We start from the raw sequence: 22,759 nt of genomic DNA on the forward strand, positions 1-22,759 counted from the left end.
CCATTCAGTTGTTTCCTAGTGACTGTGTTTTCACCAGGCAATAGAGAGACCCTCACTCCCCCCTTATTAACCATTGTTTCCAATGCAAGCCACTGCAAAGGACTAACCTCCTCCTAATGGTATAAATGCATGCTAATTTTGCAAAGCCTGCACTTTTTTCATTGCAAAGTGGAAGCAAATTAATTGCGTTGAGACGAAAAGTCAAATTAGTCACTTAATATGATTTAAAAGAAATACTAGCAACTATAAATACAACTCAGGAGTGTGACATGCACTTTTCATTTTGCTCTCATGGGAAAACTGCTTGCTCATGCCAGTGAATGAGACTTCTGTTGCAAATAGCGTCGTGATTAGAAAGTTGGACTAAAAGCTGGGAGACACAAGTTTGAATCCACACTCTGTCCTTGGGTGACCTGTGGGCCGGTCACACATACTTAGCCTAACCTACCTTATGGGGTTGTTTAAACCATCGGAAAGGAGAGGAGAATAATATGAGCTGTATTGGATCCCCATGGGGGAGAAAGGCCGAGCATATGTCAAGTTAATAAAATTAATAGATTAGACATCATAAATATACTCAAACTATTCTGTTCACTTTCGAGCTCTTTACTTTGTGCTAAATTGCACACACATCAAAAAATCTTGCTTTTATCTATATAGATTAGTTCCGAGTGGTGACTTCATTATAAACTACAAGTCCTTTTAGGGTTTCTCACACTGGAATATTCCTAGAAAGTAATATGTTTGCATGTTAATCAAAGCTGCTTGTTCTTTGGCATACCAGCCAATATTAAAGTACATTGGCATAGTAACCAGAAAGGCATTAGCTGAACAAACAGGCGCTGAAGGAGCATTGTACACTCCAGTTCCCCTGAGATTAATTTTCATCAAGAAGCACTTGACAGTGAGAAACTACTTGCAAGTTGTCACTTCAGAAGTCATAGGGGACTTAGAGATTGCTTTTGACTATTGTCTTGTCTGATAAAATCTGCATCAAGCCGACCAGCTATATTTTTTCCTTGGAACTAATTAACTGGGCATGAATAATATGTTAACTTTAAAACTGAAACATATGTAGGATTGAATTATATCCAGACTTCTCAATCAATCGTTTTCCTGTAAATTTATGCTTTAAGTGGTGTGGAGGGAATTATCTCAAGCAGCATAACTATGAAGATTTAAAAAAAACCAATGATTTATAGCAGATGGAAGAAATGAAATGTTTGAACTGAAGAAGATAGGATGGTGTGAAGGAACTAGTCAAGATATTGAATTCACTACAAGTATAGCAATCTTACTGGTAAATTGCTCTGTCTGTGAAATGTGCAATATGCATAGTTGTCTTCACAGGTGATGTGATCTGGGGAATGGAGAATTTGTTTTATGATGGCTCTAACTTATGAATTATAGCTGAGCAATTAAATTATATATAACCAGATCTGGCAAATTCACCATGACACTTTTGTATTTCTGGAATTTAAATGTGCATCAAATTAGTAATATAGAGATTGATGAAGTGTGAAGGTATTTAAGAAACAACAACTGTTGTCAAAGGTTTCTTATGGCCTGTCATGGTTTGCATTAACCATAGTTTAGAACCCAAACTGTGGTTTGCTATTACGATGTTTTGTCCATTCAGATAGGCAGCCAAATCATAGCTGGAATTATGGTTTGCCTACCTACTTCAATATATTGCGTCTTCATTTCCTGACTGATTGCATAAGGTCTGAACACAGTCAAAGAGGTCTATCCAGAATGAGCAGTGATAGGTTGCTACTGACAAGTTTCCAGACATTAAAACCATACTTTGTTGGGGAAGATGAGACAGTTGAGGAAGTTTTGACATGTTCGGCATTATGTTATGGCTATCAAATAAGTAAACAAATTTTAATCAATGAAACTAGAACCGTGGTGGCGAACCTATGGCACTCCAGATGTTCATGGACTACAATTTCCATCAGCCCCTGCCAGCATGGCCAATTGGTCAAGATGGCCGGGGCTGATGGGAATTGTAGTCCATGAACAGCTGGAGTGCCATAGGTTCGCCACCACTGAACTAGAATATATGCTTGCCAGAGCTTTGGCAACATCAGTTACAGATTAATTGATGAGGTTACTATTTAAGGGAATTAATGTTGTTTAAAATGTGTCAGCCAAATTGTGGTTGCTGGGGAAAGCTCTTATCTTACTTTAGAGGGTAGCTCAGTTATCAACCCAACTCCAGTGCTCCCAAATTTGTGTGACTGAGAGAAACAGAGACAGATGGATGGAAGGAAGGAATAGCCCAGGCTAGCCTGATTTCATCAGATCTCAGTTGCGAAGCAGGGTCAGCCAAGATTAGTACTTTGATGAAAGACCACTAAGGAAGATCAGGGTTCCTATTCAGAAGCAAGCTATAGCAAACCACCTCTGAACATCTCCAGTCTTCAAAATGCCACAAGGGGCTACCATATAGCAGCTACTAATTGAAATAGGAGAGACTTCGTATGCCCTGATTAGGAATGCACATCCAGAAAAAACCACACCCCAAAACAAACCTGGGTTTGGTTGTGATGGGTTTTCTGGGCTGTGTGCAGAGGCGTACCTGGGCCAGAGTGCGCCCGGTGCACACTTTGGCTTCCCCCCCATGGTGCCTCTCCACCACAGTGCCCCCCACAACACCCCCCCACACTTACTTTAGCAAACTGAGCAGGCTGGAGAACAGGCCTGTCTGTGTTCCCTTCCAGGCTGCAAACAACCTGGTGGGAACTACATTTCCCAGGAGACCCTGCTCAGTTTGCTAAAGTAAGTGTAGGAAGGCGCCATGGGGGAGAGCGGCACGGGGAAAAGGGGTCGGGGTCGGGGGAATTTTCTGCCCCCCACATGCCCCAAAGTCGTGCGCCCGGTGCGTGGTGCACCCCCTCCCCCTGGTAGATTGTTGTGGTGGGTTTTCCAGGCTGTGTGGCCGTGGTCTGGTGGATCTTGTTCCTAACGTTTCGCCTGCATCTGTGGCTGGCATCTTCAGAGGTGTATCACAGAGGGAAGTCTGTTACACTTCCCTCTGTGATACACCTCTGAAGATGCCAGCCCTGACGTCAAGGCTATCCCTGAACAACCGCGCTCCCTATCAGTTAGAATCCGGCTGTGAAAGCCTTCGACAAAACCTGGGTTTATTTTCAGCCAGGAAAAATGGCGATAATTTAGAACCAAAAAGAAATCCCCCAAAATGCCAATTTTTTTGTGACCTGCTGCCATTTTAAAAATGCAGGAAACCCCTCTCCCCTTCACTTACGTGCTGAAGGCTGCCTCTGATGTCCTCATGGGTTCAGAAGCAGCAGGAGACAGAGAGTTGAATGCTGGACCGAGCTAAGCTGGACCGAGCAGTTAGCTCAACGCTGCTGCCTCTAAAGCCCCCTTGGATTTTGAAGGTGGTGGTGGGGGGAGTCAGAGCTGAATGCTGGGCTGGGGGTTCAGGTTTTTTTTTCAGCTATTTTGAAAATTTATGGTTTTTAAAAATGGAACCAGAAAAATACTGAGCGGGAGTGGGTGCACACCCCTAGTCCTGATATTAGACATTTACCAGACCTTTTATGATTTTCTGGTTTTTCCAGCCAAAGTGTAAGAAGGTGAAATATGTTTCCTCCAACAAGATTGATGATACACTGTTATAAATGGAGGCATGTATATTGGGAAGATGGAGAATAATTTTTTAAATGCCAGCAGTACTACTGTGTACGAAACCAACAATTTGATGAACATATACATACTATAACCTATGCCAGTCATTTTTAGTGGTCTAGAAGTAATTAAGGATGTTGACTAAAACTGTGGTCAAAACATTTCACCTGCTTATACACCAAAGGAACCTACCTGAAATTTCTGAAAACTTTGACAGCAGCTATTTCGCCTAGTACATTTTTCTTAGATTTTTATGTGGGCCCCCTGAGTTTTCCACTTTGTTGTGGAGTACTGGGGAACCATAGCTCAGGCTAGCTCAGTCTCATCAGCTCTTGGAATTTTAGCAGCAGGCAGTGCAGAGCCGAATGCAGCAGAAACCAGTGCCAGGTCTGCGCTGTTTGCTACCTCTGAGCCCGCAAGCCCAGCATTCTGGTCTGTACCACCTCCAAGCCTATGTTGACTTTGGAGGCAACAGCAGTGAGGAGCTGAATGCTGGGCCAGACCTAGCCAAACCCAGCGTTCAGCTCTGTGCAGCCCATGTGAACTTTGGAGGTAATAGCCGTGTGGAGCCTTTTCAGCTTTGCTGTGAAACACTTCATTTAGTTGAGTTGTGGAAAGACCTGATATAGATGGCTGGGGTTTTTCCCCTATTACAAAGAGTTTGTTTTGCTGATGGAAGAATTGTATTCTAGAATGACACACACAAACACACTATTTATACCATATGTACATATTTTAACTAGCGATAAAGCCCATTGTGCGAAAAAATTAACGAACTCTAGAAAACTGTGAGTCGTCTCCAATATGCCTTGGATGCGCTCGGATCAGTGTGGCCCTCTCCCTCCACTTGCATGCCTGCACAGTCTTTAAAAAGTGAATCGCCAATGCTTTGCCTTTTCTATATACATAGTCAAGTTTGAGTCCATCTGCAAATACTGAAATTTATGGCTCAGGGATACACTGACAGAAAACACGTAGTTCTGCAAATTTGGGGGACCTCACCTGATTTGCAGAAAAATCTGAAAATTTAACAAGAGTACGTTGGGTGAGGGTTCATTTCCACCCCCACCCCAAAATTATATGTTCTGCATATGTGTAGTGAATTTATCAGACACCTCTGGCTTCCAGCCCCACTCCTCCATCTCTGCTGCTGTTGTGGCTCCTCGACAACGACAGCTATCAGGTTAATCCTGGATCAAGTGGAATGGGGTGGTAGATGGTGCTGGCACTGCCATGGAAGCAGCAAAGTTGGGGAAAATGGGAGGTATTGCAGTGGTGAAGCTGAGGTTAGGTGAGCTTGGAAGTGATTCCCCATGATTCTCGCAGGTCCCCACTTGTCTAACGTTTATTGCACTTAGGTGTGAAGCACTATATACAAATACCAATTATTCTCTTTCTCTTCTTTAGAATGGCGTTGATACCTCCAAGTTACTGTTTTGTTGCATTTCCACCACGTACAAAAGAAGGTCTTGTCATATTTGGAAAAAATTCAGCGCGGCCAAGGGATGAAGTGCAGGAAGTAGTTTACTTTGCAGCTGCCACTCATGATCCAGGATGTAAAGTTGAGGTAAATTTATACTGAGCTTATCAGTTTTACAAAGTATTTTCCTTAGGTCTAAACTGCTTTATTCTGTATGATTGCCATAAAGAGCAATATTTTAAAATTATTTGGGATTTTTTTGTCTGCCTTCTCTTGTTTGTCCCCCTTTTCCTCACTTCCCATGTAGGTATGTTTATTACTTACTGTTTCTATTGTAAGGACGTAACTATTCTTTTACAAATTGTTGTTACCCACTCCAGATCCTCTGAACAGGGCAGAAAGCATGCTCTGTGGGTAGAAATGCATATATCTGTGGACACACTAATTTGGATACAGGCCATAGCTTTGCTCTTCAAGTGTAGGTGTATTTCTGACTGCCCCTGCAAAGTTCCCATATTCTAAAGCTTTTGCAAATACGTGGAGGAAAAGTACTAACATTCTTTACATTCAATTGTGCTTGTGGCTAAGTTTGCTACAGCTTCTGACCAATCGAATAAAAGAAAGCTTCAGTAACAAAACATACTAATGTCCATTCTTCAGAGTCTTCCACCAGTTTCAAGTTACATGTGTACAAAATTGCAGATTTCAAGCCACTGAGGAAGTACCATAACAACCTTAGTAATTACGTATTTTACGTAATAATGTTCAAGAGGACTTGAGCCTGGAGAATCAACATGATGTTGTAGATAAGAGTGGTGTACTCTTGAGAACCAGGTTTGAATCTTCTGCATGAAATTTGCTGGGTGACCATGGGCTAGGCACAGTTCTCTCAGAACTCCCTCAGACTCACCTATCTCACAAAATGCCTGTTGTGGGTCGGGGATTCCTTAGAGATAGAGAAAAGCAGGGTATAAAAATCAACTCTTCTTCTTCTACAGATTTACTTAGCTCCTGCAGTACAAACTAAGGATGAGCTCAGCAGATAAAAATGGAGATAAAGCTGGCTGGAATCAACTTACTATTGATGCTTTTACTTCAGATTTGCATATATTGAACAGTAAGGAAGATCTCAAAGAGATGATGAGCTGTTGTCTGAAAACTGCATTAGGACCTCTCTTTGAGAAATTAAGAGAATTACATGGTCAAAGATTTCAAATAATCTGATAAAGTGAAATGTGTAAAAAATACCATTTAGGCTAGCAGTACTGTTCAATCTCAACTGACTCACATCTATGAATCTTCTGCTGTTGAGTTCCACTGTTATGAATAAGCAAAAAGAGAGAATGACATGCTTCAGTTGTCTGTTGGAAGGAATTTACTTAGTGTCAAGAATGTGGAGCTGAACTAAGATGGTACCTACTGTCAGACCTCAAAACATCCACAAAGATGTGCTTTATGTGTGATTAAAAGTGATATCCGAAGCAGCGTTTCATTGAAGTCCATTGAAGTCAGTAGTCTGTAAAGCTGTTTTATGGGGAAACTGAACAACTTTAAACAGTAATTAATTTCTTATAATCAAGGATTTAAATATTGAGAAAGTTGCACTTGGAATTTGCATTCATCATTGTAGTGTACAAAGATGGTGCCTGATCAATATTTCACCTTCTTGAAAGACCCAGCTGGATGTATTAGATAATAGAAAAAGATTGCAGGTTGGTTTTATAATACAAGTTCCAGAGACTAGTAGTATCAAGCTCTCTGTGGGGTTTCTTTTTTTTACAATCTTTTGTAATCTTACAATCTTACAATCTTTTACAATCTTATATTTTAATATCAAAGCCTTGCTTTTATTTACTTTTTTGATATCAAAGATATCAATTTATGTGAGCAAAATGCATTTTTAATTGTTTAATAACTTAAAAGATTTCCCTTGGTTGCAGTGCTTTGGTATGCTTAAATACATTTCTGTTTCTTGAAGTGTTATTTTAACTTACAAAATATTGGAAGAAAAACCTCTGAGAGCTGTGTGTATATATATTTGCATTAAAAAAACACGCAATACATTTTCCTTAAAGAATCTCCAATAACATATAATTTCCTTAGTGGTTTATGTTGCTTCTGATATTAGACTAAGGATATAAGAATATATCATTAGGGAGAAGTAAAATACTGAAGATTACTGATTACAAAATTCATTTTATAGTGCTAATAAGACTTCATAACAGATTAAAATTGGGTAGTTATTTACTTTCTATTTTGGAGCTCTCAGGGTCCACTATAATAATATTTCCCAGGTTTTGTTTTGCCTTTCTGTAGTGCACTGAAAACCTCATATATGTAGCTAAACGATGAAGTTGGCACTAAAAAAGAAGATGCTATAAGGAACTTAACGCAAAGCATGTTTCTTCCCATTGGTAAAAACATACAAAGATGAGGACTAAATTGTAGCACCTGCCTTATGATTAGGGATGCAAAAGTTTTACCATATTGTTTCATGTGATTCCTTGAGCATACATTAATTTTGGGTTCTGGAGCTCATTCAGAGCCACAGTGCCACAAGGCGAATCTCAGTACCAACATTTGGCCTGCACCAGTTCATTGGTTCTTCTGAGACTTCAGGTCATGCCTCCTTGCGGTAAACATACATGTACATTGGAGATAGCACTAACTACCCCTGTTTACCTGAATGGAAAACTAGATTTCTTTCTAGAAGTGCCGTAAAAAATAGGGGGTTGCCTTAAATTAACATTCAGGGGTTTTTTTTGTTTTTTGCCATCAAACCCCCCGCAGTTTCCAAGTCAAGAGATGTTCAGCGGTGAGGTGCCATTGCCTGCCTCCTCATCACACCCATCGTATTCCTTAGAAGTTTCCCATCCAAATATTTGCCAGGGCGAAGACTGAGAATGTGTGACTGGCCCAAGGTCACCTTGCAAGTTTCCATGTCAGAGTGGAGATTTCCCAGATCCTTATCTTGAAACCTTCACCACTATCTCATGTTGGCTCTCCACATATAGAGTACGCTAAAAAAATGTGTGTGTAACCTTTCAAAGAAGTTGTACATTCTTACATTCAGGGTCATCTTCCTTTTGGCTGAAGAAAGTACAGTTTTGTTTAGTACAGAGTTGATTTCCATGTTATATTAATGTTGTTTTCTTATGTATGCTAACATTTCATCTCTGTATGGTTATGTGCACAAATTAACATGTAGTGCACTTTTTAGTGGTACATAGAAGCATTGCCATCAATAATTGTATTCAGTGTGTCATCACCAGACCCTCATTCTCTATATGTCTCTTCTGGAATACCGGGAACGCTACGTGGAAACCTACTTATAAACACCATTCTGACATATTCTGTAGTATTATACTGGAAGTAATATGTTAAATTTCCGAAAATGAAAATGTTAACTCCAGCTAAGATAAAAGTTGTACCACAGACAGAAGCAACCTAAAATGGTGCAAAACTAGGATTAGGCAAATTATGTTTTAATAATCATTATATAACCTCAAAACAAATAACGTTCTTGTCTATAAGGCCTGTACAGAAATACAAGCTTTAACTAGCCAGCACTGGTCTGATCAAGCAGGGATTTTCTTATGTTAATATCCTGAAGGTTATCCTCTTCGCTGGGATATATTTTTTGTTTTGTTTTTATAATGAAAAGCACAGATTATTGTGCAATCCAGTCTGATTCATTTGATGTTCAGCTGGCAGTGCCTAGGATTCAAACTACAATGGAAACAGACCAAAAGCATTTGTAAGAAAAGCAGCACATTCTGCTCGCTCTTTCATTCATTAATTTACAAATTTAAAAAATGGATGCATGTACTGTACTTCATTAATAATTTTTAACCACAGGGCTCCATTTGCAGAGAGCTTTTGTTCGTTCCCTGGAAGCTCCTCATCCTGTTAACCACGTCCCTTCTTTAGTCTCCATTTAATTATCAAAAATATAAGAATAGCCCATGCTGGAGCAAACAAATGCCCACCAAACCCAGCATTTTGTTCACACAGGGCTATTTCCCGCTGGCGATTAATCCTGGGATAGTCACCCGAAATATCCAGGTTTCCTCGCAATCTCCCCACTGCCGAACCGCAGAACACAAATCAATCCCGGCTCTGTTGCTCCCCCTCCCCCTTATCCCGCATTTCCCCAGTACTTGGTTGCTTGTGCAACTTTTTGGCAAAACACATTACCAATCTGCATTGGTGGGGAGGTTTGGGGACCTGATGTAGTTCAATTTCCCGCCGTTCACAGTGACGCAAATGCTGCCAGTCAATCAGAGCGTGGCGGCCCGTGCGTGATGTGCGCACAGTTATTTCTTTTTGTTTTCATCTCATTTGGTTTCGTTTTGCTCGACTTCTTCTGTTTTGGTCTAACGTTTAACCTCTCTGACGAGAGAACGAGAGCAAGGGGATGCTCGGTATAACGTTTAAACTCAGAGGGGGCACCTTTCTCACGGTCTCACATCTTCACCGGCTGATGTGATCACGTGAAGAAAAGTTCCCACCCCAACACGGCACGACAGCCAATTAGGAGGGACCTGCCAAGAACCGCCAAGCCAATCCCGCGGCAGTGGGGATTGTTGCATTTCTGGAATCTGATGCAGGCCTACAAGTCTTCCGTGGGAAAATGACGCAGTGAGGATGTTGAATCTGCAGTGAAAAGTTGCAGTTCATTTTGAAACTTGAATTAATCTACTTTTAATTTTCAGTGGAAATCGCCCACATTATCAAGCCATCTGCAGGGGCGTAACGAGGCAAACTGTAGCCCTGGGCAAAACCTGAGTTGGATGCCCCCCCCATTGACAGCAACTTGGGGGGTGCCATCATGACAGTCTCCAGATGATACCCTGAAATTTTGGTGCTGATACGTCCAAAAATGCACCCCCTGCAGGAACATCCCAGAAATTTGCCCAAGAATCTTTGTTCTGCATTGAGTTTTCTGCATTGCTGTCAATGGGGGTTGCAGGCTGGGGGGGCACATTTCTGAATGCACAGTCTCAAAACTTTCATGGTCTCATCATGAGACTGCCCTAATGATACCCCCCAAGTTTGGTGCAGTTTGGTTCAGGGGGGCCAAAGTTATGGACCCTCAAAACTGTAGCCCCCATCTCCTATTAGCTCCCATTGGAAACAATGGGGGATAGGGGCACCCCCTTTGGGAGTCCATAACTTTGGACTCCCTGAACCAAACCCCACCAAACTTGGGGGGTAGCATAAGGACAGTCTCCTGATGATACGCTGAAAATTTGGTGCCTCTAGCCTAAAAGCTGCGCCCCCTGCAGGCCAAAAATGGAAAACCACTAAAAATACCTGAAAACGAACCCTGCATTTTGATGCCCCCCACAAGGTGGTGCCCTGGGCAGCTGCCCACCTTGCCCAATGGGCATTACGCCCCTGGCCATCTGCCTTTAGGAAACCTACAAGCGGGATAACTGCAACAGCATCCTCCTGCCTGTGTTGTCCAGCAAAAGAGGCACATTGCCTCTGGTACTGGAAGGAGTAAATAACCATAATGAACAGCAGCCATTGATAGCTCCATCTAGGGATACCAGCTTTTAGGTTGGACCTGGGGATCCCTCAGACTTGCAGCTTATCTCCAGAGTACAGAGATCTGTTCCTCTGGAGAAAATGGATGCTTTGAATGGTGGAATCTATGGCATTATAGTCCACTGAAGTTTCTGTCCTACTCAAATCTTCAACAGCTTCCCAACTTGGATCTGGCCACTGTACCCATCTCCCAAATTCCCACTCTGGCAACCCTAGCCACACTCTCCTTGAATTTGTTCACACCCCTTTTAAAGCCTTCCAAATTGGTGGTCACCATCGCATTCTGTGGTATTGAGTTCCACAGTTTACATCGTGTGTGAAGAAGTACTTCATTAAGTCTTTCCTGAATTTCCCATTCCTCAGGTCTAGTGGATGTCCTTGGATTCTAGCATTGAGGTGGGGAAGACCACTCTCTCTTTACTTGACAAAATTTTTTTTAAATCTATATATTTTCTCCATGCTTGCTTTTTTCTAAACTAAACAGACCTAAGTGTTTAACTGGTCCTCATAGGGCAGCTGCTGTAGCCCCCTGATTGCTGTTTTCCACACATCTTCAAGCTCTATATTCACAAATCTCTTCGCTCATAGGGTATTTTTTTGTTCATTCGTTTTGTAAAATAACATTATAAACTTGAACCCACCACTTGTAATCTCAAGGAGATTTGGTCCTTTCTGCTGCCTGTGTGAAGCAGGCCATAAAGACAGGGAAGTGAGTGGTATTTTGATGAGGGAGAACAGATATCCTAAGAACTCCTAGCCTGCCTGCTTGCTTTTCTGTTTCCTGCTGTGGGCTGTTTGGTGTAATGCCAATGCATTATATTATTCTGGATGCAAAACCAGAAGACACATTGTTGCATTGAGGCAATGTTCTCAGATGTACCCAAAATGTTGTAGCACCACAGACTTTTGGGAAAATCCTACAGTTTTGCCCAAATATTACTTTTGGTTTTTCTGCTGCTGGGAAGCTTCCATGGGAGCAGCAGGCCGGCGTGGCCTTGGTGCTATGGCTGCGCACCCGGCGCCTTGGATGGAGCTGTTCTTCTGAAAGAAGAACCTCTTAAGCTGAAGGAAGTCTCTTTCGGCTGCAGGAAACCTTCCAACTTGAAATAAGGCAGCAAGTTACCCCTTCCCTATTTTACTATGGCAGGCAAGAATTATTACAATGTAATGTGAAAATAAGACAGAAATGCCATCTGCTTCAAAAGTCTTTTTTCCTCCCTTCTCTGTAGTGCACATATATTGAAATTGACCAGGTGCCCAAAACTCATGCCGTTGCATTGAGTAGACCATCATGGCTGTGGGGGGCAGAAATGGGATCCAATGAACATGGAGTGTGTATTGCGAACAAATCCATTGTCACTAAAGAAGCAGCCTCTGAAACTGAAGCTCTCCTAGGAATGGATCTGGTCAGGTAGGTGTCTAACGACTACACTGCAGATAAGTTATTTAATCTATTTCATGTTCTGTGCAGGAAATCAGTGATTTAAAAATTAATCTTCCAACAATTCTTGGAGAATTTCTCCAGTGACAAATACCTAGAATAAGACATTGTATAAAAGTTCTGTTTTAATTCTAGTACTTTAACTACATGTTCTCCCATTGTCCCATTTATATATTGTACCCAAAATTAAAAGCCAATTTTTTCACACAATCTTTCACTCATTTTTCTTCTGTTTTAAATCTCAACCAAAGCTTATACATTTTGGCAATAACATGATCATTATTTGCATAGAGAAGCAGACCCAATTCTCCAGATAAGAGTCTACCATTCTTAACCACCGGACCGCCCCATTTTTCTCTTTAATACTGGCTGAGATAAATTATTCACCTAAAGATTTGTGGATCAAATATTTTATATCCTTTTACATCCTTTCTTCTGATGTGAGTTTCTCGTAGACACGTTATATCTTGTATCTTTTTCAAATGATTAAATATTTTTCTCCTCTTTTTTGGAACAGTAGTATCACTTATATTCCACATTAGATTTGTAATTCATAATTAGGTTCCAGAATATTAACATCTTTCAGTCCAGTGTCTTTTTTTCTTTTCCTTGTTATAGTTGCCCTATTTTGGGTTGATCTAGGCCTAAAACCTCTGAAGTCCCTGTGTCATTGAACTCTCTTTTATATCTTTCAAGGAAAACAAATATCCTCTGGATCATGTTCATTCTGAATCTGTGCTGTTTGAAAATAAAAGACATACCTTCCAATTTTTTCCAATGAAACATAATGTTCTTCTGTTTTCACTTTTCAGTTAAGAAGGCATATTATTTTCTTTTACACAGGATTCTAATAGCTATTTCTTTCACAACGATTATATCCACAGGGCCACATTATAACAATTTCCAAGCTGACCCTCATCAGTGCAGTCCTTGGGCTCCCATGCCACATTGTTCTTCTAAGGGGGAATATGACATCTCCTCAGCACGTTTGCCACCCGAGTCAGTTGTTGCATTCTGCTTTTCCTGCTCCCACAAGTTAGGTGAAAGGTCATAAAAGAGGAAGGCTTTATGTCCCTTACTCCAACTTGGTTTGCTCCATTGCTCCTGGTGCCCACAGCTGCTGGACCCTCCCTTTTGGACAGGTCCAACATGATTCTGGGGAACCCAGGCTCCCTCGAGAATGTGTATGGAGTTGTATGGGTTGATAACCTTGTTGAAGCAGCAACTGTTGGGAAAGGGCTGGACTTGAGGTATAAAGAGGACTGAGACTTGAGGACAGCACAAAGCTATTTGTCCTTTGACATGACATTTATCACTTTATCCCTTGCCCTTTTTAAAGGCATGTAGGCAAATGGGATTAGCAATATGTAAGAAAAGCCTTACTGGATCAGGCCACGGTTAATCTACCTATAGGAATTCCACATTTGTGAAGTTAAAGGCAACAGCCTTCCCTTGCAGCATTTCTCCAGTTGTTGATGTTCAGAGCTCTACTGCCTCTGAACCTGGAGGCCCTGTTTAGCTGACACAGCTAACAGTGTACCCCTCCATGAGCTTGTCTAACTCCTTTTTAAAGCAATATGTGTTGATGAGTGTGTATGATGTGTTTTGTGCTGGGAAATTACTTTATTATGTGCTGTATAAAGAAATCATTACCAGTAATATCTTACCGTACTGCTGGTCAGTCAGTCTGTCATTATTATGGTCCACAGGTCATTCATAAATTTAACAAACATGTTATTAATGTAATGAAAATGCAAAGAAAATGCAACAAAATAGCCACAATATAGCCACAATATAGCCACATATGGTAAAACATATTAATTAAATTAATTAGACCTAGCAGTAATGTTGATAGGCTAATTTAGATTGAATAGGCCATGCTACCTTCACTATGGTCGATTCCCCACAGTCAATTAATCGCATGGTACTCACGCGAAATATCCAGGTTTCAGCAAGAACTCCCCATTGCTTGAGCGACAAACAGGGATTCATCCCATTTCTGGCACTCGTTCTCCCCCTTATCCCGCATCCCGGCAGAACCTGCTTGCAAGTACAACTTTTTCCCTTAGCACACTTTTACTCCAGTTTCATGGGGAGGAACGGGGGTCCAATCCGTGTTTGAAATTTCCGCCGTGGAGCATGACGCAAGTCTGGCAACCAATCAGCTCTCAGCGGGCACTGAGTGATGCATGTGCAGCCTCTTCCGGGTTTCGATTTGCCATTGGTCTCAGCGAGAGACATTACCCTAACGAAAAACTGCTTAAACTATTAACCATTCACCCTTCCAAATGAGCGAAAACCCGCTTAGCACCTAAACGCTTAAACGCTCATGCTTGCAAACACGCGAACGTCAGGTTAGCAAGTCGCAGGAAAAAAATTCCCGCCCCAAAAAGGTCCCACCCCAACACGGCATGCTAGCCAATCAGGGGAGACCTGCAAAGGAGATCATGTGGTAATGGGGATTGCTAAATTTCTGAGATCCAAGATAGGCCTACATGTCTTCGCTGTAGTGGGGAGGTTGAAAACTCGATGAAAAGGTGCTGTTTCTTTACAAACTTGGTTTGATCTAGATAGAATTTCCCCGTGGGGAATCGACCTGTAAGACTCAAATATGTTTTGCAGTTCCGGACAGTTTTTTTCTTTGCGGGGTGTGTGTGTGTGTGTGCAAAATAGGCTCTTTTGATAGTAAAGACTGGTGTCCCCTGACTTTGTCAAAACAAAAGGAAAAGTTCTCTTATATCAAGTTTCAGCAATTCCCATAGCAGTTTTATTTCAAACTCACTTTCATCACAGAAGAAAAAAGACAAAAATCCCACACAGGTGCAAAAATGTTTCTTTTCTTTTCTTCTACTTTTTTTCAAATTAAGTCTCCCCCTTTTTAAAGTTTCCTTCTGATTTATAGTCCCCTAGAGATATCTCTCTTTATCTTTAAAATAAATTATTCTCAAGTAGAAAAGAAATGGGGACTTTTCATGCTTAAAGTCCGGTTATATTCAATGTGGCTGTGAGCTGTCATTCCTGGCTGACCACTCTGGAATGAGGTATAAAAACCTCACTTTTCATGGCTTACTGCAGAAGAGAGCTTCTTGAAGCAATATGGGGTCTCTTCTGATTACTTTTTAATCCAGAGTGATTAGTTGGCTGGTAATTTATACCTCCCATCTGGCAATCTAGCCACAAAGATCCTCTGCAATATGCAAAGGTGTCAGCACTCGTAATATTTCAGTGGATAAGAAATCAGTTTTAAATGATAATATGCAGCAAAGGGTACAATTAAGAGAAGTAATAGCTTAGTATCCTAATATCTTATTCCAGTGTATGGCTGCTATGTTGTTTCAAGTACTGTTCACTGTTACTGTAATAAAGTTGCTCACTCCTCCCACCCTTTTCCAGGCTTGGTCTAGAAAGGGGTGCAACAGCTAAAGATGCATTGGATGTAATAGTCTCCTTGTTGGAAGAATATGGCCAAGGTGGAAATTATTACGAAGATGGGAGCTCGTGCCAGGCTTTCCAGAGTGGATATCTTATCGTGGACAGAAAAGAAGCTTGGGTATTGGAGACTATTGGGAAATACTGGGCAGCAGAAAAAATCACAGGTCTGTTTTCATTTGTATTTATTCATTTATTTCCATGCTTTCAAGTCAAAAATTGACTTCCAAAGCAGGTTGGACAGTTATAACTATGCAGCAATACAGATATCAGTGTTGACAACATAGAAAGGTGTTCTCAGAGAGGTACTGACATGGCTTTTGCCTCTTCTGCCTCTGACCTCATTGATACCAGTTGGCAGGAAGAGTATTTTGGCTGGAGTGGAAATCAGGCATGATGGGGGTGGGGTGGGCAGCTGCCTCTTCCTCAGGAGAAGATTTCATTTCAAATTGTAGATAGTTAGGTATTACAAGCTATGCATCTCTGGCATGCTAATATTATAGCGGTGCAGATGGGGAACAAACCAAACAAGATGCTGAATGTGTTCAAAGTCACATGAGGTAGGTTCTTCTGTCTCACCAGCATCACATTTAAATCAGGCTGGAGCCTCATGGCCTAAACACACTTACATGGAACGGAGGCTGCAAGCTAGTGCTTGCCATCTTTAGAATAGTTATCTTTAAAATTGGGAGTGGCCTTGGCCTAAACTAGGTGCAACATATAGATGTAGCCTGGAGATCTACCAGAATTACAAATGGCAGAGATGGCTGCACTGGAGGGTGGACTCTATGGCATTATATCTTATTGAGCTCCCTCTCTTCACCAACCTTGCCTTCCCCAGTCTTCGCTCCCAAATTGTCAGGAATTTTCCAACTCAAAAGTTGGCAACCCTATCATACCCCCCCCCCCCCCCCACACCTTCTTTAGACCTTAAGCAGCGTTGGAAGTAGGGTTGCCAGCTGCAGATTGGGAAATACCTGGAGATTGGAGAATGGAGCCTGCAGAGTGCGAGGGTTGGGCCAACAAGGAACTTCAGTGGGATATCCTCCATGGAGTCCACTTTCTAATTAGGGTTGCTAGCTCCAGGTTGCCTGGAGATTTGGAAGCTTGAGCCTGAGTGCGGTGGGGAATTTCAATGAGTTATGATGTCATAGAGGCTACTTTCCAAAGCAGCCATTTTCTACAGGTGAACTGACCTCTGTCACCTGCAGATCAGTTGTAATAGTGGGAGATCTCCAGCCACCACCTGGAGATTGACAACTCAGATTTGAAGACATCTAGGCTGAGAACAAAACCAGCTGGTGGGAAGCCTGGGTTGCATGCACCTTTCTCTTAAGTTTGTATTTACAATGCAGTCTTATCCAGACTGGGGTTTTGGGGGGAGTGGGGGGAATCTTTGAGCAGGTTTTAATGTTTTACCAAAGTTTTAATTTATGTGTTAATTTAAAAAAATATTTTTGACTGGTTATAAATTTATTGTGGTGTTCTTTTTAGTTGTAACCTGCCTAGTTTTTAGTGGAAAGGTAGCCTAAATATACTGTGTAAAACAAATAAATACCTTTGGGTCGTTTCCGCACGGCACAATTATACTGGGTTACAATTGGTATCTTGCAATCCAGGTCTGTTTTATCCCAGTTTCTCCCTTCGCATGGCTGCCTGTTTCTGTGAAGGAACTGAGTGAAGACTGGGAGGAAATACTCCAGTTTGTTTCCCATGAGCTCAGGTCTTTTGTATTTACACTGTAAGCGTATTCACACATGCGCAAACATCCTCAGTGTCCTGTGTTCTGATTGGCTGTTGTTTTGGGGTGGCAGCTTGAATGAATGTCTGCCCTGTCTTTTGAGTTGCTGGTACCTGCCTTTACACCTGCTGTACACATCACATTCACATTCACACTCACATTCTCATATTTTGTGGAAAATGAGAGACCCCCCCCCCACCCGCCCGTGATATGTCCAGTGGACACAGTGTAAAACAGACTTCTCTCTGTGATACACCTCTGAAGATGCCAGCCAAAGATGCAGGTGAAACGTTAGGAACAAGATCTACCAGACCATGGCCACACAGCCCAGAAAACCAACAACAACCAATAATAAATATTGATTTCTCAGTAGGTTTCATGCCAGGAATACTGGTCCAGATACAGCAGATCTCTTCCACATGCAGTAGCCTGCTTCATGCATAGTTCCCTGTGCACACTACTTTGTGCACTTGTGCTTAAAGCTCTCGTGGCTGTCTGCATGTTCACATCAGCTTCTCAAAAAAAGAGAGACTCTCCTTCACTGACCTTGACAATAGCGCATGTCAAATTCAGTCTTTCGTGTGCAGATTTGTCTTGGCTTTTTAGTGTACTTGAAAGCTTCTTGAAGTTTTAAGGCAAATTGAGCAACTTGCCTTATCCTGTAGAATCTCTTTTAACCAGGTCAGAATTCTCTGAATTCACTGATGCACACGGGGATATCTGGTATGTCTGCTCCAATTTGTTTCAATGGATGGCACCTACCTGCAGACTCAAAGGAACGTGCATGTTGATTGCCCTATATGCGGAAAGAAAAGGAACGTGAAAGCCTCTTTTTAGTGGAAAGGTAGCCTAAATATACTGTGTAAAACAAATAAATACCTTTGGGTCGTTTCCGCACGGCACAATTATACTGGGTTACAATTGGTATCTTGCAATCCAGGTCTGTTGGGGTAGCCCCTGTTGGGGTAGCCCCTGCTCAACCCCTTTCTGAACTTTGGTGTGAAAAGTTCATGGGGTCTATTAGTGTCTTTTTGTCATGATGCCTGTATAGGAAAACTTGAAATCTATGGGCTAAGTACTCCTTTGATGAGAAGCACTTTGATGAGAAGTCCCTTCTTTCATTTCTGTGCCTTCTTCCTTGTTTCCAAAGATGGGAGGCATCTTGTGACCCACTTAGCGCAGTTGCAGACAACTGACCTTCTGCTCACTGTAAGGGACGGACAGTTGAAGGTTAACATTTGTGGGGTTGTAGTGGGGTTCTTCAAAACTGCTATGATGATATGTTAATCAGACTACAGCACTAGAGAGAAGCAAAATCAGTTGCATTTATGAAGTGTGGTCTGTTCTACATTAACAGTTGCGTTGGAGAATCTTAATGAATATGTTTTAGGAAAAGGAGGTGTTCCTGGGTCAGCTACTGGGAGTCTAATGCAGTTATCCCATTAGGGTTTGCATGGGAAGCAAGCATGTCTCTCTAAACATTCCAAAGCAGACAGACAGTGTAAAGGCTGCTGTTCTGCTGTTGCCCTTTGCCTCTAACTTCTTCTGTTTGCCTGCTTTGGTCAAAATGAGACTCTCACATTTTACAACAGGTGGGGAAGAAGAGCAGCCAAAGGTTGGGGGAAAAGATGCTCTGATAGCATTCTGCCTTGGTCCCACTGAACTTTCAATACAGTGGACATAAAACCTAGCAGCCCTGAGTGTTGGCATTGGTTGATGACATAAGACTTTTTTGTTTGTTGCTTCTGGCAATTCTTCAGTCATCCTTCCTTTCTTCCCTATATTTTAACTGTTTTGATGTTTTTGTGTGTGCATTTTAGCTGGATTTTAATTGTTTTAGTGATGTGTTTTTGTTTGGTTTAAATGATTTTTAAACCATGTGCTTTTAATTCATTATCTTCCTTGGTGGCCCTGATAGGAGCGGAAAGTAGGGTGTATAAGTATTGTAAATAGATAATGAATTTTTACCTCCTATGCCTATGAATAAGTTTCAGTAAGAAGAAAGAGAGGATCAATCAGCATTGGACTTCATCCTTAATAAACTTGTGAAAGGAATAATGTTGGTTCTCAAAGATGGTGAGGTTCATGATAGGAAAGAGTTAACTATTGGACTAATGAATTAGGAAGAAACCCATTAGCATCTATCTCTTCCTTTCTTCTTCATCATCCCTTGACACTGGAATATAGTCTCTTTTGCAGGACAACTGATTTGATACAAAAATGGCTGATGTTTTCTCTGCACAATGCCAGTAGTGTGGCAGCATTGAGTTACAGGGGTGGAAACAGAAATCCTCATTCACCTATTGCTTTGTAAGTTGTATGCTGTCAGTCTAGCAAAGTGCTGCCATCTGACTTGCAACTGCTTTGAAAAGTGCCTTTCTAAACATGCAAAGCAGGCAGGTGGGACCCTGCAGTCTTATGACTTAAAATTAGGGTTGCAAACTCAGGCTTCATAAATTTCTGAAGAAATGTGGGCAGTGCTTGTGAAGAGCAGAATTTGTAGAAGATAGAGAGCTCAGCTGGCATATGATTCTGTAGAGTCTGCCCTTGCCGGAAACAGGGAGGCCTACCCCAGCATCTCAGCGATATTGCTGAAAATGTCACTTCCAGCATGTGCCAGAAGTGACATCATCATGTCACTGGCAAATCCGGACACTCTGGTATTTGAGCAAAAACTCTGTGGTTGAAGCCATTTTTTACCATAGAGTTAGTGCCAAATACCAGAGCATCTTTAGCTGCTGGTGACATGATGACATCACTTCCATTGTGCACTGTAATGTTGTTGCCACTTTGCCCGCAGGCATCATGGAGATCAGCAGTGGGGTGCAGGGCCTGGGGTGAGGAATCTCCAATCCTTGGCAGTCATCAGGGAAACCTAAAATTTGAACTGATATCGCAGTGTGTGACAATGAATTTTGTCTTACTGTTTTAGTTTATTATATGGTCCTATACCTCCCACTTTTTAAATGTACTTCTAATATGTTCTTTTTTGTAGAGGGAGTGAAGTGTATTTGCAGCCAGCTTTCCATAACAACAAAAATTGATGCTGAACATCCTGAGCTTAGAAGTTACGCAGAAAATCAAGGCTGGTGGATGTTAGATACTGAATTCAATTTTGCTCAAGTGTTTTCTCAAGCTGATAATCATTCTGATTGTTGCTTGGGGAAAGGGAGCCTAGAAAAACAGGAAGGTAAGCTGTCACTTTCTTTGTTGAGAACATTTACTTTACTTTTACTTTATTTTAGATGTGTATTCTGCCTTACCCCAGCCAAACTGCTCAGGGTGGCACACAGCACAATAATAGCCATGGAATACAGCCCATTAAACCAAATTGCATCTTACTGCTATGATTAAAACACAACCTTATAATATTATGGTTTAACTACAAAGCCAGCATCATAAGAGATTCCTTAAAAGTTTCTTAGTGTTCTAAACAAAGCAGGAACTGTCCCTGCTGGGGCCATCTGGTATAAAACCACTTACCCCAAGCTCCTTCTCCCTAAGGCTTAAGCTTATTTACTATTCAGCACTAAGGAAAATTAGAGAAGGGCAGAAGCAGGGAAGGGAAAAGAAGGACAAAGAATATAAAAGGGGAGATAGAAGGGGAGAAAGGAAGAGGCAAAGGGAGGAAGGCAGGGAAAGGAGAGGAGAGGGAAGGCAAGGCAAGGAAAAAAAAGGAAAGGAAAAGAGGAAAGAGGGAGGAATAGGAAAGGGGGAAGAGTTTGGTGTTTAAATCACGGCTGCTTCAACCGTGGGCCTGGCTAAATATATTTGTTTTCAGGGCCCTGTAGCGCTGTCCTATATGCCACACAGCCTAATGTCCGATGGTAGAGAGTTCTACCAGACTAGGGTAGGGCCGGAAAAGCCCTGGTTCTGGTTGAGGCCAGTGGGATATCCTTCGAGCCGGGTCTTTCAAGTAGATTACTGCTTGAGGGATGGAATGTCCTGCAGAGGTGATATTGGGAGATGCGGTCCCATAGATACAAAGGTCCAAGACTGCTCAGGGCTTTAAAGATAAATACCAACACTTTGAATCTAATTTGAAACTCAACCAGTAGCTAGTAGAACTGGGAAAGTAGCTAGTAGAACTGGGAAAGATATGTGGGATCCTAGTAAGGACCCTGCATGCTGGACCAGTTGTAATTTCCAGAGTAGCCTCAAGGGAAGTCCAGTGCAGAGCAAATTACAGTATTTTCATGTGGAGGTGACTATTGGGTGTATCGCTGTGGTTAGGTTGGGGCAAGACAGGTAAGGGATCTGCTTTGATTGGCAGAGATGACAGAATGCTGTTTTGGCTGTCTGTGTGATCTGGGCCTCCATAGATAATATGGCATCCAAGGTCAAGCCCAGGGGTTGGACTGCGGGTGAAGTTGCCAATATCACTCTGTCCAATATCACTCTGTCCCCCCGCCCCACATCAGTTTTCAAAGGATTTAACTTCTTCCTGCTCTGACGTAACCATCCCATACTAATGACAACCCAAACCCAAACTCTGAACCAACTGTATGAGAGGTCACATATAGATGTTAAATAATATTGGGGAAAGGATCACCCCCAGTGACACCCCACAATCCCCCTGGTGCTAGGAGGACAACCCTCCCCAAAATACCACCCCAGTTTTGAAGGACTGAGATCAGCCACTCTGGATGCCAGAAGCAGCGAGGCCCCCCAAATCACTCAAAAGATGGGTTAATTTTTCATCTAAGTAGAAGGATATTGTCCTCACCCTGACTGACTGTGGCTTCAGCCCTGGTTACAGCCTTTTTCCAAATTTGATATCTACCCAAACTTTGGCTCATGCCCTGTTAATGATCCTGCTTTGATATTTGCAGGTGATATCAATGTGCAAACGATGATTGACGTATTGCGGGACAAAGCCAGTGGTGTTTGTGTGGATTCCAAATCTTTTCTTACTACAGCAAGTATGGTGTCTGCTTTACCTCAGAATCCTAATTCTCCTTGCATCCATTACTTCACTGGCACACCGGATCCAACAAGGTTTGTCAACAGAGGTTTTTATGCAGTGAAATTGAGAGTTCAAGAATAAAATGAACAAAACCTTGAGAACAGTCGTGGAAATATGTTATTTTCCCCAAGACTACAATTTTTATTATCATCTTGTAAACAAAGCAGGATTATTCAATACAGCTTGCATATGTGCTAGTTTTTGAGAACAGTTCTTCATCTCCAAATGTACTGAGAAATTTGCATGAGCATATTTATTTGCCAAGAGGCTTTTTGTTGTATGAGCCAGATTGTTTAAGGAGTGGAGTGGCAAAATATGACATCTGTGGGCTTGATATTTTAATTGTTTACAATTAAGAAAATTAGAATAAAAGTTTGGATTTATACCCCACCTTTCTGTCCTGTAAGGAGTCTCAAGGCAGTTTACAAACTCCTTTTCCCCTCCTCTCCCCAAAACAGACACCATAGCCATTTCTGCACGGACCAAAATCAGTGATTTCGGCCTGGTAAAACACTGTTTTGGGGAAGAGCCTTCGCACAGGTGCCACTGCCA

The 22,759-nt window shown here is 41.8% G+C and overlaps 1 protein-coding gene across 2 annotated transcripts in view; it reads left to right on the forward strand.

Moving 5' to 3' along the window:
• Positions 1 to 22,759, forward strand: part of SCRN1 (secernin 1) — a 38,864-nt gene that overhangs the window by 5,796 nt on the left and 10,309 nt on the right. For both annotated transcript variants that reach the window (XM_048510701.1, XM_048510700.1), the window contains exons 2-6: positions 5,065 to 5,224; positions 11,860 to 12,041; positions 15,465 to 15,667; positions 20,237 to 20,431; positions 22,074 to 22,239. In XM_048510701.1, coding sequence (XP_048366658.1) covers positions 5,066 to 5,224; positions 11,860 to 12,041; positions 15,465 to 15,667; positions 20,237 to 20,431; positions 22,074 to 22,239 — 905 coding nt within the window. In that variant the 5' untranslated portion in view covers position 5,065. The remainder of the gene's footprint in view (positions 1 to 5,064; positions 5,225 to 11,859; positions 12,042 to 15,464; positions 15,668 to 20,236; positions 20,432 to 22,073; positions 22,240 to 22,759) is intronic.

The sequence above is a fragment of the Sphaerodactylus townsendi genome, linkage group LG11, assembly GCF_021028975.2.
Source record: "Sphaerodactylus townsendi isolate TG3544 linkage group LG11, MPM_Stown_v2.3, whole genome shotgun sequence".
In the NCBI taxonomy this organism is placed as follows: Eukaryota; Metazoa; Chordata; class Lepidosauria; order Squamata; family Sphaerodactylidae; genus Sphaerodactylus; species Sphaerodactylus townsendi.